The 15632-nt window shown below is 37.9% G+C and overlaps 1 protein-coding gene and 1 long non-coding RNA gene across 3 annotated transcripts in view; one reads left to right on the forward strand and one right to left on the reverse strand.

The window, feature by feature from the left end:
• Window positions 1-8153, forward strand: part of RASSF3 (Ras association domain family member 3) — a 53421-nt gene extending 45268 nt beyond the window's left edge. For both annotated transcript variants that reach the window (XM_057377129.1, XM_057377119.1), the window contains exons 2-5: window positions 1890-1997; window positions 3438-3705; window positions 4798-4913; window positions 5283-8153. In XM_057377129.1, the coding sequence (XP_057233112.1) occupies window positions 1890-1997; window positions 3438-3705; window positions 4798-4913; window positions 5283-5432 (642 nt within the window). In that variant the 3' untranslated portion in view covers window positions 5433-8153. The remainder of the gene's footprint in view (window positions 1-1889; window positions 1998-3437; window positions 3706-4797; window positions 4914-5282) is intronic.
• LOC130579928 (uncharacterized) lies at window positions 7387-15616 on the reverse strand. The gene is made up of 2 exons (XR_008966064.1): window positions 9988-15616; window positions 7387-9898 (listed from the first exon to the last, which is right to left on the reverse strand). It is a non-coding gene; the product is annotated as an uncharacterized LOC130579928 (long non-coding RNA).
• Between the last annotated feature and the right edge of the window lie 16 nt (window positions 15617-15632).

Below are 15632 nucleotides of genomic sequence, written 5' to 3' on the forward strand. Positions count from 1 at the left end.
TCCAGTATTAGAAATACAGTATCAGTATTGTTGGCAGATGGGAGAGGTATAAACGCCACAATGGCCTGGTCTCTGAGGTGAGTCTTGGCTGGTGTCCATGTGAAGAGGTGTGTCTGCACTTCCACTAACTGGGAATGTTGCAAGCTAAAGCTTGGGTTCTTGAAATATGTCATAGATCCCATAGAAGCCTGCAGACCGTTTTCCTGTCCCTTTAGTATCCACCTTTTTTTTCCTTGTGTCTGCTTTGTTTGCCCCCAAATAGAACTCTACAAAGCTGAATGAGCCTTTGAGGAGATGAAGTGGGCAGTTTAGATGAAGTTGTCTGTCTTTATTATGGCAATTTGGGGGAAGATGAAAAATAAAAGGGCAATAAGGCTTCATTTCTCTAGGGAGAATTAATTCAAGTCTAGAGACTTGAATTCTGAAAATGTTCAGTAATTTGGTTTGTAATATAGTAGGTGGGGTCTGGCAACTGTGCAAAATGCTACACAATCTTAGAATTGTGCTTAAGGAGCTAATGGCATAGCTGTCTTTCACTAGTGCTCCTTTTTTGCCTCAGTTTCCTGATTTTGAAAAAAAAAAAGGTATGTTCTCTGTGTTATGCAGGAAATCAGTATCTGAGCCCAGATCAGAAATCAAGGTTTCTGGCTTCAAATTCTCCATTTAGACCACACCTTTCTTTTTATAGCTGTGGGAAAAAAAGTCTGCTCCAGCATGTCATTTAGTGAAATGCCATATAGGAAAAGCAAAACTAAGCCTAAAAGAGCTAAAATTATTTGATTTTAAATTAGGACACAGAAAAAGTTCAGCAGATTCTTTCTGGCAAGTGGAAGYTTACAGTGCCACAGCAGATGTGCTCATCTTTGGGGTCGTGCCTGGCAAAATRAAGTGCCTGCAGAGGTGTCCAGTCACAGGGATACAGGACCAGCCACTGAAGTCAGGGAAGTCCTTTCTCTCAGGATACGCGACACTGGAATGTGTTTGTGGGGACAGGTGGAACACTGTCACTGTCACATGAGTAAATGTGTTCAGGTGTTCTCTGGAAGCATCAAGGTTTTTCAAAGTTTCTCYCATTTCTTACTGAAGCCTTAAATCATCAAAGCTGAGAGCTGAAACTCTTTCATACTATATATGGCTTTTGTGCTGGTGGTAGAAACTGGAGTGTATTTATAACACTGGTTTGCTGAGGGAATACAGATTGGGAACAAATGTTTGGAAAAAATCCARTTCCAGGGTCTTCCTTTACTGCTGCACGTGGAATCCACAGTAACCTCATAAAATCAAGTTGAAAAATCTTAATAGGGCCTTCCCCATGGAAAAACCATGAAATTGGTGTAACATTATGTATCTGGAGAGTTACTGCTGATGGTTTATGTAGTAGGCAGTGACCCTGTGTGTAACATCCTGCCTGTCACGTTGGAATGCAAGGATGCTGTCACGTTGTTGGCACACRCTGGGATTGTTGGGGTTACTTGTTAGGATGTGTTGCTATTTTCAGTTGTACTCCTTGTTCATTCAGAAATACCTATTTGCGCCCCAAGTAATATTTCATGAAAATTTGAAGTATTCTTAACAAGAAGTCATGGCATTGACATGAGGAAATCAAGCCATAAAATGAGCTGAGCTGTTTGGCATACTGCTGCAAAATATTTGAAGGAAAACAGTTGGCAACAAAAGGGCATAGGTGCCTTGGGATGTGCTGATTAAACCATCTCCCTTCAGTCCCAGTGTTCTGTTTGATTTGCTTAATTTCTGTTGCTGAACAGCTAATTACTGTTATGTTGAGCCTCTGTGAAATAATTACTATTTGGACTAACAATGTTGATCCCCAAAATAATACAATAATTATTTTTATTTTGTGTTTTAAAACTGCTGTCTTGTTTTTGAAGGATGTTCAGAAGGAGAGAGAACCTCATGTTTATCTCAGTAAAGAAGAAGTTAAAGAGAAGATACAAAGCTATAATTCGTCTGTYACTGATAAATTAAAGATGACCTTGGTAAGTTTTGCGTAGAATTCCTGTAATTTTTAATGCGAGCAGTTGAACTGTAACTTTGTAGCGCATTGTGAATGGTTTTATTCTCAGCATCTTGCATACAAAACTGTCTCTGTTTTAATGATTTTGTAAGAGACGTTTCCTTAGATCTGGAAATCAAATCTCATGTCTGAAATACTTTTTATCCATGTAACACTTTTACATAGATCAGAACAAACTAATGTAATTTTAAATGTGTTTAAGGTAAACTGTAAGCTGACACTAAAGTGTAAATTTGTCAGAATTGTCTAATGAATTCTGAAAATGCTCAGATGGTGAAAATGAAGGTAAATATATATCTTGTGTCTGTAGATAAATTTTTGTCAGGTATTTCCTTGATAAGGATGCTCAACCAATGATAAAACATGCAATATTTATAGGAAAGTTAATTTTCAGAGTAGTCATATAGGTTTTCAGCATAGAAAGAGACTTAACTTCCCCCTGTCCCCCAAACATAGACAATACAACCTGGAATACATAAGATTTCTCATTTCCAAGGATTGTGACCCAGGTCTACTATTCAGTCCAGTCTACTGAAGACCATACTAAAAAAATTCACATCTATCTGCTTAACAAGTTGTTATTCAGTTATTGTGCTGTCCACATTTTCTAATACATGACATATTCCTGTGAGTGTAAATTGAAATTTTGAAATTCCATTATATCCTAAATGATGTAAGTATGACTATGTGAAAAAAGTTTTTTTATGTACTTGCATGTGGAGTGGAACTTACGATGCCTAAATTCAGATTTTCAAAAGTTTTWTTAGCTCTAGGGTTTTATTGGTTTTGTTGTTTTATCTTTCAGAAGCAACTGGAATAAACAATTTCAGATGTTGATTAGATTGGCATTTATTCTGGTTTTTTTCCTGGTTTTTTTTTTTTTTTTTTTTTTTTTTTTTTTTTTTTTTTTTTTTTTTTTTGTAGGGGTTTTTGTTTTCTTTGTTTGTTTGGGTTTTTTTTTCAATATGTTTTGACCACCTAAATGCCTCAGACTAAGTTGACAAAAACAGCTAAAATGTGGGTGATAATTTCTGTATTTGTGCATAAAATTTGTTGTCAAAGATGGGTGTTAGTGTTTTTTTTCAATTCACAGTTCTCTTTTAAGAGAAAACTTATCACTGGTATGTTGTACCTGTTGCTTGATGAGGTCCTAATATACTTAGAATTCAACAGTTATTATTCAAAAAATTATTACTCAATGGTTATTAATAAGTAAAATTAATATTCAGAAGATATGCCAGGAAGAGTAACTGTCTGAATTACCAAAACGTTTCCTATGAGATGTCACATGTTGCAGTGGTATTTAAATAGTGTTCACTGTGAGTGTTTTCATCTGCCTGCTCCACTGCTGTGCCAAGGCTGGTCTTTGCTGATTTTTACAGTTATGTTCCTCCCGTTGCAGAAYGCGAATGGGATTTACACTGGCTTCATCAAAGTCCAGATGGAACTATGCAGACCCATCACTGTGCAGTCCTCCCAGAGCCAGGGGGGTTGTGCTCTCAGCAATAAGGAAACTGCTTTTTACTTGCCGGACGGCTGCGTGAACACCCTTCACATCAGCAGCACCAACACTGTTCGGGAAGTTATCGAGGCCTTGCTCAAAAAGTTCTTTGTGGCTGACAATCCTGCAAAGTTTGCACTTTATAAACGCTGTCACAAGGAAGATCAAGGTATAAGCTGAGTTTGTGGCATTTTGGTAGTGGAAGGGTTTGAGGAGGGAGTTGTGCTATAGTAATACTTCAAATAAGCCAAGTGGRAGGACTCAGATAAATGGGGGTGATGATCTTCCAACCTTGTCTTTTTTCCCTTATGCAAAGTAGCTTGGGAAGACAGTGAAAGATTGGGGGGTATTTCAGGATAATTAATCCAAGACATTATTAAGAAAAAAATTGTTACTCAATAGTTATTAATAAGCAAAATTAATACTCAGAAGATATACCAGATAGAATAACTGTCTGAATTACCGAAGCAATACCTTTCCTGTGAGACGACACATGTTGCAGTGCCCCCTTATGAGGTCCTAAATTTCAGCTTGCTTGATACACTGCAGAGTTGTCAGGTTAGGTTACAGGACAGGTTTTTAAAAGATAAACCTTGGTGTCTGTGGTGCCTGAGGTACTGGCCCTGGCAGACCACTCTCGAGGTGATGACCGTGGACACGTCGAGCACGTTGTGCTCACGTGTGTTAGTGCACGTGGCTCTCCCTGGGTGTTGGCTGCTGTTAGGAGTTCGTTGTGTTTCGTGATGGAAATAATAGAAGATGGAAAAGGSGTTTTTTAGGCAAAGGTGCATTTTGCCAGTGTTGTGTGCTTGTCCTTAGAATCCACCTTCCTTCCTTGGACATTAATAGCAGTTTCAGGAGTTTCAATGTTTCTGGCTGGCAGGCAGGCAGAGTTGTCTTTTAGATTTTGTGTGTGGGATTTTAAGTGGTAAAGATATCAGAACAGCTCTGATGTCATAAATGCTTAGATACAGCAACAGATCTGTGTGTTGTATTTTTTTCTTGTGTTTTTCCCCCCTGCCCTGCATGTATTCAGATGGTGTACTGTGTTGACAGGAGGCCATTTCTTTCGTGGATAAATGCAGTGTTGCCCTGTCACCATCCATCCCCTTCTCAGCTGCTCCCTAAAACTCACCACTCAAAACTAGTATGTAAACTGATAGATAGTGTGCAAATTTTTGCTACACATGCATTAGTCATTCCAAGTGTTTGAAACATTGTTGGTAAAGATGATAATTACTGTGGTTTCCTTCTCCTGCAGTTTATACATGCAAGCTGTCAGACAGAGAACATCCCCTCTACCTGCGCTTGGTGGCAGGCCCCAAAACGGAAATGCTCAGTTTTGTTCTACGTGAGCATGAAACTGGAGAAGTCATGGTATGTCACACCCGTGCTGGGTCAGTGTGTTTGTGTAACTTTATGGATGACTGGGCTTTCATTTGAGCTGTGCTGACCAGACAGTTCGATTTTTTTGAAGCAAATTTTTTTTTTTCCTGTTGATTTCTTTGTGCCTTTTGCAAACATTTCATTTGTGGTTAGACTGACCTGTTGTTACTTGCAGAACAAARAACAGTTAAAAGAGTAAAATATTTTCAGATGCCCTAAAATTTGCAAGGAAGGTGCCTAATACTGTTTCAGTTTGAAATTGCCTGCAGAGCCTGAGGTTTTGTTTAGAAATACTGTATGTAGAAAAGATTTTTATATTTTTTCTGTTCATCTCATCCATTCTTTGTTCTGTCTTTTCAGTGGGAAGCTTTTAGTATTCCTGAACTGCAAAACTTCTTGCGCATACTGGACAAAGAGGAAAATGACCAACTGCAGATCTTGAAGAACCGCTACGCAGCTTACAGGGGCAAACTTGAAGAAGCCCTTCGGGGGGTGTTGAAACCTGGTTAAAAGGGGGCCAAAGGACACTCAGGAAAACACTCGCTACCAAATGTCGTTAGAGCATGCCAAACTCAACATTCAGAGAGCAGCAGAGAGTAGTTTTCTTTTCTCAGAAGACTGTTTTGTGATGCCAGGGTAGACTTAGTTCCATAAGGCGGGTCACTTAGCATCTTGCACCCATAAGTAAGGGATTCTGCATGTTTGTACATCAGTTTGCAACCCTCTGTGTGCCTAGAGTTTCCCAAGTTATCTTGGTGCAAGCTGTGAAACTGTAAGCAATTTCCTAGGATGCTATGAAATAAGAATTTTTTTTTCCTTCTTTGCTTAATGGTATCTTTACAAGTAAGGATGTGCAAATTGATGGGTTGAAAAAAGTTATTAAAGCCATTTGGATGAGAATTATTTGGAGCACTATCTTAGACATGAAATTGATTTGCACTACCTTTCTGTTTTCAAAGAGTTACTGTATAACTTGTGAGAGAACTGTTATAGATGGAAGGCATATGAGATCTTGTGGTTTGTACTGTGAAATTTGTGGAAAGCTTTWAAGTGGTCTTTCTGAAGAAGGTAAAGAGGAAGTTGAAAAAAAGGTAAGAGTTGGGGGAGAAGAACTCTTAATAGCTGACAGAGGAGGTTTTATATTAAAATAGTATTTACACAGAGGAAAGTTGAAGTACTAATTCTACAAGGTAAAAGTTTTAGTATGTTATAATATTGTGAATAAGTTTTATGGTTTTTAACTGTGTAAATCCACACTGGAAAAGAAATAAAGATAATAGAAATAGTGGGAAGGAGAGAGAAGCAAAAGCTAAGTAAGAATGGAAATGGAGCTGCACATACAGGTAATTTTTGGAGAAGCTGGTTCCATAAAGGTATAGTGGGAGTTTAAAAGAGTGGCAAACCTAAAAAGCTGCTTACTTGAATTCTGAAAAGTGGTCCATGTATCAGATAACTCTGTGAGAAATACCTGTCTAGCAAGAGTTCGGACAAAAGCTACAACTACAGATATATTTGGTCTTTATTGTAAGTCAGATCTTTTCTCTGGCTCAGTGATCCGTTTTTTAGGCTGGATAATCTTGAATTACCATATCTGAAAGACAGAAGTAGCTTCCTCTGCTTCTTTGTTTGTTAAAGGCCCAGTCAGGCAAAGAAAGTAGAATTTCTTATTCACATTTCCAGTCCAGCAGAAAGTTAACATTTATTGTCTGTGTTGGTGACKGAGCTTAGTAACTCTTGCTTTTGATTATTCAAAAGGTTTTTTCCTTATGGTTTTTAAACTCTTAATTGAAAAACTGATTACCAAATTCTGCARACTGCTGATTTACTTGATTTAAAAGTAGGAAAAATGTAGCAAGAAGACTTTTTACTTTAGTGTAAATATAATTGTTGTTCTTTCAGAGTTATTTATCTAAAAAAGCATGTTCAAAAGAAACCAAAGAAGTGGGTGTGCAATAGAAGCATGGAAGCATGAGGCAGATTTGAGTGATTGATACTGTAGTCATCATCATGCCAGAGAGGAAATGAGTTATATACTGGGGGGTGGGGGAGTGGTGGAGTGCTAAGGATTGAAGAGCAGCAGAAGTTGTGGTGGGGCTTTTTCCCCTCTGTTCTTAATGGGTTTGTTTTAAATTCCCAAGGAATTATTAAAACTTTGGTGACATCTAATGGATACTGTGTGAAACTCCAAGATGCTTCTGTTCTTCCCTTTAATTTTATGTAATTGTGCCTTTGTTTCCTTTCCRTAGTAAGATTCTTTTTTAAACTCTTCACACGTTTTTTAGGTAAAAAGAATTTGCAAGCTGATGCGACAATCATAATGTTTTAAAGAGTTAAGAGAAATTAAGAGCAGGACTAACCATAAAATATATCTAAGGCATATCTTGTTTGTTGTTTTAATTTCACATGTAACATTGTAGTGCATGTGTGAGTTAGTAACATTATCTTCAAGTGAGACACTTTATAATGGTTCAGGGAATGCTTTTGTGTTTTGTTACAATTTGTTTTTCTAGGAATGCAGCAGCATGTTGGTGGGTATTCTGTTAACATCTGTAATTTATATATCTGCCCATAGCTACATAATAATTGCATAATCGCTGTCATTATTGAAACATTTTGTTGCTCAGATTTGAACACTGTTTGAGTTTTAAAGTTGAGTATGAAAATATGTGAATTTTGGTTTTACTTGAACTAAACTACCGGTCTTTTAAAGTAGGCACATCTGCATTTACTTTAGCCAAAAACCTCAGTGTTGTATGCACTATGAGTCTTGATTTGGGGTGAAGGGGATGGGGGTGGGGGACCAAAATAAACTTATATTTTAATTTTGTCTTAGTCCACAGTTAATTATTGTAAGATGTCATGTGTGGAGTTAATTTTTTTCTTTTTTTGTTCTACACACTGGCAATTACAGCAGCTTTAATTTAAAAGAAATGGTCATGCCTGGTCAGTTTTATCTTTTCTTAATTTTGGCATCAAATTGAACTGTCAAAGCTTTTGTTGCAAAACTGTTTTCTTGTCATTATATGATGGTACCAGAATGATTAAATGATGAGGGAGGGGTATTGCAGGGAAACATTAAAATGTATGTCTTTAAATACAAACATTTAAACTATTTATAATTTTAACAAGCTTAGTTTTATTTTTGTAGGGAAGTTTTTATTCCCCTGAAAGTTATTACTGAAATGGCAAAAAAAATTGATGGTTCCATTATTAAAGTTGAAGTTGGCAATACTTCGTGACGTGATGTGTGTCTGGTTTTTCCTTTCCCTGCTAGTGATGTTGTGATCACTTTGAGGCCAAATAGATTTCGTTGTAAAGCAGCAATAAATCCTGTGGGCAGACAGAGCTGGTTTCCTTCTGTTGAAAACACCTTGCAGGAACAAGGCCATTACACCAAGGCTGGAGGTGATACCCTGGCCCTCACTCCCTGGGAAACACCTTTCACTCCTTTTTACCTTTAGTGGCTTTTTAGTGGTTTTCTTTGGTAACATCTGTGTTTAATTTTCTAGTTACTTATTTTGTGTTTCCTAAAAGTGGTTCATTCCTCCCTGATTGAGTTGGTGCAAGGGAGCTGCTGAATGGTTTGCTTTGGTCTTGGTGGCACTTCCCTGGGCAGGAGATGGCAGTGGCTCAGCCAGTGCCTTGAGGGCTGGTTTATGTGAGAGCTCACAGCTTGGTGAGTGCAACAACCACATTATGGCTGTGTATGCACTCGGTAAGGCATGCAAAATTGCCAAACTTCAGCACTCAGCCAGGCTGAGATGGATAAAAGGCCTTAAAGATACTCGAGTCAGCAAAGCTGCTGCCCACACGTCACTGAGCTCATGTCCATGCCTATGGCAGTTATGGACTACTAGAAATAAACTTGGCAAAAGAAGCCTTGTGTGTGGAGGTTCACAAAACTGTGTTTTGGCTAGTTCAGGGACAGAATCATCCACCTGGGCACCGAGGAGTTCTGTGCAGAGGCAGAGCAGGACAGTGGCATTGTCTGTGGAGCAGTCAGGCCACTCTCTCCATGCCAAGGATCTACRGGTTGTCACAGTCTGCTTTGTTGTCCTTCAGGATTAATTTTTATCAGTGAAATTTTTTAACATTTGTAAAAAGCCCCACCAGACTCATTCCCTTCCTGCGTCCTCCTGTATGTGTGTATGTAGTGGCTTTCTTTTCTTCCCACATTCCCCACATGGGGATTGCCAGTTGTCAGTATTCACTCTTTACATCTCTCATTGATCCAAAACTCTTCAGGTATGTTCTCCTTCATTTTAATGTTCAATASCACACTTGTGTTTGTTGGGAAATAACTGTGCTTTCAAAACTTTTCCTACACTTTTTGTCTTGCAGGAGCATATAAATCATGCTATTTAAGTTCATATGCAGGAGAAATTGCATTTCTCCTATAAAACTGGAAAATAGAAACACTTTTTTAAACAAGTTAATTTCAAGCAAAACAATGCTGACTAGTGCAGTATTCATACATTGATGTAGGGAAATTGTTCGTATACCTCMGACTAATGATAAGGAATAAAACTGTCTAGGATGATGGGTCAGAAAAATTTAAACAAAAAACAACCTCCTAAAAGTGTGTATACGTTTAGCTTGGGCCTCAAAGCTTCACAGAATACTTAGTTTATGAATTACCAGTTTTAACGTATTTAAAAAAAAAAAAAAAAACAACCAACCAACCTTGTTACTAAATCTCTGGAATAAAGTCTTAATACTTTCCTTTCAAATAACTTTCTAGTCCAGTGTTGTCTTGTTTCTTCCATCTACTTTATAATTAATTTGGTGCCATTTTGAGAAGTCACCTCCTGCCTTAGTTGAATCAAGTGATTAAAAAGCTGCAGAATGGACAAAGAATCCTCACAGGATAACTGAAAGGTTCAGAGTCTCTTACTGTTGATGATGAAGGCAAGCAGATGACTTCGAAATGGGTTAAGTTATGCGTGTGCTACATCTGCTTGGTGAAGAAGCAGGGACTGTGGTGAAAATTCAAGCCAGATAAAGGAGACACACTTTGATATCCTGTTAGSAATATGGGTTTAGGTACTGTGAACTGAGGACTTACCTGTTCTGGAGGAATTATTTTCCTCTTCATGTGTAAGTAGATACAATTCCTGCAGTAGCCAGCATGGAGAAACATCCAGTCCAGAGGAGTTTAAGCCAAGCACTTCAGACACTGAGCCTGGCAGCTAGCACTAGTTTTGTGGTGTTTTTCAAGGAAATATTGCATAAGCCAGGACATGTTTGTCTGAAAAGCACCTTGTTGTGTTATGTGCTAGCAAGGTGAGGGGTAATTCTGGAGTGTTCTTGATTGCTCTGGTGCAAGCTGAAATGAGAAGTGTTTTCAGTTGTAGCAGTGTAGCTCTGAAAGGGACCCAGCCCAACACCTTGCATGGAGGCACCCAGTAATAGCAAATGGCTTCTCAAAGCTGTTTCCTTCCTGTTTCCCCAAGGGTGGTTTTTAAAAATTGACTTTTTATTGCACTTTCTGTTCTCTACCTCTCCCTCTAAAACTTTTGGAAAGGGAGTTCACAACTCGAGTTTTGAGAAGTGTATTTTAAATCCAAGGATTAATCCTGCAAATGTTGTGTGTTGCCAAGTCTAACTTTTCACGATGCTGTATAAAATACTGTCTTGGTTCTGTCCTTGTGTGTTTCCCATATGAATAAGACAGGATATAACAGATAGAGTAGTTCTGTTTTGCCTTCACTTTACCACAAAGACCCATGAGAGAAGTAGAGTGTGAAACCCCCTCCACTAACTCTGTAAACCTAAATATAGCATTGTGGCCTTGCACTAGCATGAGAGAAAATAGCATTACAAGTCTAAGATTTCTCTCTTTAAATACAGAATCTGGTATGTGATCAGAATTTTCAGCTGTTTCCAGCATGTCTCAGGAGGAATTAGAATGCCAGTATATTTTACGTCAGCAAAGGTCAGCCTTTTATTTTTTTTTTTTCCCAGGGCAAGTTGTATTAGAACATCAGCTCTGAAGTTCTCCCTTCAGATGAACAGGTGCTGTCTGTATGCCACTAATCCTAGACAGTTCTTTTAATCTAGACTTGTCAGCTGATACTTTCAGAATCTGCCCTCTTTGCTCCTAACATTTTTCCATAGATGTGAGTGAGCAGATATTAGACACTTCTATATTTTTATTGGCTCTGGTTTGTCTAATGAGCACTTGAAGTCAGAACCTGTAGGGTTTTAGTAATACTGGCACAGAAAGGCAGCATAACCTGTACAGTCTTTAAAAGCACCTGTTAACAATTTACAGCACTCATTTTTAAATATAAAAAGGCTGAGTGAAAATGGAGGTCACACATAAAAAAATCCAGTATCTACTTTAGTTCAATCTATGTAAATGAAAGACATATCAGAGAAATGTTTCCAGAAAGCTAACAGACTTTACACTAAAAGTGTGTTTTGTTGAACAGGAGGTCTAGGATTGGTCATGTGCATTGTGCTGTTTCAGAGACTGAAGCAGCCCAAAGGCAGGAGGGCAGTATTTTCTAAAGGTGGGGCTTAATTGCTGCTGGTGTTTTTTCTTTAATACTCTACAAAGAAGCCTTTGAAGTTACTATGCAATTTCAAAAGACTTGAAATACTTCTATGAGGTTTTTGCCTTGTTAATTTGAACACTTTAAAGGCAGAAGAGAAAAACACTAAGCAAGCATCCAGTAAAAAACGTAGTTAGTCCTCTAGTGTAAAACTTACACATTTTTGGTATAGTCTTGGTGGTTCAAAACCAAAGCAAAACACCACAGCTCCAACAAACCCAAAATCAAATTGCTTAGGATTTTCACGTTGTAGGAGAAGGCTTACTGTCTTGATTTCATCAGTCATTGTAATGTTTTCCTTTCATCTACTGCCTGTTTTAGTTACCTGAAAACATGGCAGAACCCTCAGGACAGAAATGTAGAAATCACAGGAGCTCTGCTGATRCTTTCACTAATTTTCATCAACAGCATGAGAATATCCCCCTGAATCATTAGTCTCATCCTTGATGCCTTTGCTGCCAACCCATAGGTATCTACAAAGTCATTCTTGCTGAGCAAGAATCAAGGATCAGGCTTTTCCCTAGAATTTGCACAGGAAAAATGAGAAAGTGGGTGATTCAGTTGTGTTCCATGAAGTCCCTCTTACTCCAATTCTTAGAAAACAGGTGGATTTTGGCAGCTGGAATAAGTTCAAACAACTTCATCACCTTGAGAAAGCAGACACTGACTACTTTGAGATGTGTAAGCAATTACTGGACCACAGCTTTAAACCCAATCTGGTGGACATTATCAAATTATTGACAGCTGCATCTTCCTACAACAGCATCTGGAAAGCAATATATTAGCACTGCCCTTTCTTCCTAATCATGGAATTCCCCTTCCCCATCCCTTGAATGAAGTATTAACACTGTGTATATCTTTTTCTAAAACAGGTGATTCCTTGTAGCAGCAGTTCTCTTCACAAACATGGCTTGTTCTTAGAAATTAATGACAAGGAGATATGGCAAGCTCCCATGACTCTCATGGTAGTGTCACTTGGGCTGTCAGTGATATTAATGTCTATTTACGTAATATAGAGCTGACTTTTCTTGAGGTGCTACAGTAAACTTTATAGTTTTCATAAGCTGGAACATCATGTTTCAGGCAGCCATTAAACATTTTTGTCTACGTAATGAAACACTGCTACCTCTTTGCTGAAGGAGAAATGAAACTGATACCACACTGTAAACAGATATGCAACTAAAATGCAGAAATACATGTTTTAATAGCTTTTGAAAGCCTCAAACTTGAATAGGGTAAAGGTATACCAAGCCACCTTCTGGAGGTCAGGAAAGTTACGTAATATTTTTAAACAGAATCATCCAAGAAATTCAACTCTGTTACACAGGGATTGAGAGAAGTACCATGCATCTTACTGTTGGTCACAGTTCCCATTTTGGAAAAAGGCTTGTGTGGGATTTTATACTTCCTCTTTACCCTGGGCAGAATTTACTGGTCTTAATCCATTGTGCTTTTTGTTTTCCATCTCTTCAATGACCCCAGTTTCCAATGAAATGAGAGCAAGTAGGGGTTGCATTTCAATTTGCCCCCTCCCCTCAGGGTTTCTTCCTGCTGCAAAGTAGTCAGGTGTTCTCCTGCTGGACTCTGTAATAAGGTTCCCTGTGGCTATATGAAGTTATACCCTTGTTAGATAGCAGGGCAGTAACGCAGAGGCTTTTAAAGGCTTATAAAATAGGAATTCAGTCATTAGACATGTGACTCAGCTTATTTCTGTAGGAAGGTTTAACTCAAGCTCAGGTACAAAAATAGGAAGTTTGATAGGCAGTTTATTTTTTCTTTCTTCAAAGTGCAGCAGTGAACAGGGTCCTCTGGAAGGGCACTTTCTAAACAGATGTTCAAAACAGCAGAAATATGCTCACAACATGCTACAGCAAAGTATGCTCACATACAGAGAGAGTCATACAAAGAAAATCCATTTAAATTGAATCACAATAAATGACGGCTGTTTCATTATAGTGAAATACTGTATTCAGCTTGATTAATCAATTTTAAATCTAACTTGATTGAAAAGTTATTATACCTGCTTTGGGTGTGTATTTCCACATACATGTCCCTGCTACAGCTTTATGCCCCAGACTGAAGAAGCCCAGTTTACTAAGTCCATGCTGGGTAAGCAGGTGCTGACTGTACTCACTTATGCTGAAGTGATGAGAATGAATGTTGGTTTGGTTTAGGGTGACAYAATGAAGTTATTAATTGTATTTCTCCCTGTATAGTATCTACTTTACCAGATCAGATCATTAAAAATTCACAGCTCTGCTTTTGATAATAACCATTTTTTAAAAAAGTAAAAAACATTATCATATTTTTGCTAAACTCAACTCTGTACCAGTAAGGCCCTTTYTTAAAAACTCTACATTTAACATGAATGCCTTCAGTAACAAGGTACAGATTACAGCCATGGTCAAATAACACATGAAATGGAATATCCAGAAAGATAATTTAGATTTAAAATAAGTTAGTTGGGAATTAGATCTGGATAAGAGTCAAAGATCCTTCATTGTGTTTTTTTAATTATCAAGGATAAGAATTAACACTGTTCATTTGAGGCTGTAAAAATACTCAACTGCTTTAYGGCAACAGACACAAGTGATAAACTGCTTTAAAAGCAATGGAAGGCAGACAGCTCTTGGTTCCTGTTCTTCCTTCAATCCCACGCTTACAGTTCTAAGTCTTTATCAAAAGTGGGAGCAAATAAAATATTTTCCTGAACCACTAACTAAGGACTGATTAATTCTGAATTTCAATTTAATACATTTACTACCTATGCCAGATTTCAGATTTACACAGTCAATGTGTAAGTTACTGAGCCTTGCAACAAAATGCTTTACAGGTATGTCCAGACAGCATTAATTTGGTTAAACATCTGGTCACTCATACTGAATAATCTACATCAATTCTGTCAACTTTTGTATTTCTAATTGGGCAAAAAATAAATCATTCCAAAGGAAGTATCCCTGTAAGGGCTTAAAATCAATTTTACAAAGGACTGTATTAGAGTTACATTTCTGTACCCATAACAAAGTTTCTTTTTTTTTTACTAAGGAGCAACAGAATGCACATTACTTGCACTGAAACTTAAGCAGAAACTTGATGTACGACCCAGGTTTGATAGGACTGTTGAGGGTTTAATTTGCAGCAGTCAATGTGTTTCACACTAGCCTCCACAGAGCTACCAAAATGAAGTTTAAACAAAGAACAAGTCTAAGTTGCTAGAATTCTCCAAGCAAAACACTACCTACATGAGCTCAATGTGCAAGAAAACCCTTGGGAGCATGAAGACAACTTTGGTTTTGTTTCTAGGGACAAAACAGTATATGAAGGATACTGATGGGCAATACTAAAGCTTGAGAAAAAAAAACAACAAAAAAACAGGATAAAGCTACAGTTGCAGTTGAGAAAAAAAAAAGTCCTGAGTTTTTGAAAGCATGTAAGTTATCTGAATATCCAACACCCTCCGCATTTATACAGATGCTTCAGCTGAAAAGTTACCTTTCAAGCAATTTTTTTTTCTCCAAGTATTTGGTCACTTCTGAGAGATCTGAAACAAAAGTTCTATAAAAACCTAACCTGTAGACCACAACAGAATTTTGCAACTCTAAGCTACATGAAGGACAACTTCCGTGCCTCAGAATTAAAAGCCAAGAAAGTTCAACTCAGTTTATTGTAGCATTGCTTGTATCCCGTTGGTGGATCTGCACACTGGAGTATGCACCCTCACAGTTTTGACTCATACTTTGTTGCCTACTTAATGATTAGTTGAAACAGTAATGCTCTCTACTGGGGTAAGAGATGTGAAATAACTAGCTGAACACTAAATAGTTTGCCAGAGTTTGTTTGACAAGGGAATGATTATCATGCCCAATAGTACAGCTGATTTGCCCAGAGGCAACACAAACTTGTCTTGCAGAAGATCAATAATTCAGTGTTTCCAGATGGTGTTTTGCCAATGAATCTATACAGAAGTTACATGGTAATGCAAGCTCGTGTGTTTTTCAAGATTTAGAAGGATACTCGAGTTTGGGTGCACGTGATGGCTGCATTTCAGATAAGCCTGATCAGAAGGTTGAAAAGACATCACCCTTTTAGAGGGAAACCAAGTGACTTCTGACATGCAGACCTTTGGTGTGAAGGCCACTTTTTCCTGCAAGGA

This window comes from Malurus melanocephalus, unplaced genomic scaffold (assembly GCF_030028575.1).
Source record: "Malurus melanocephalus ecotype Western Australia unplaced genomic scaffold, MMel_1.1 scaffold_10, whole genome shotgun sequence".
Classification (NCBI taxonomy): domain Eukaryota; kingdom Metazoa; phylum Chordata; class Aves; order Passeriformes; family Maluridae; genus Malurus; species Malurus melanocephalus.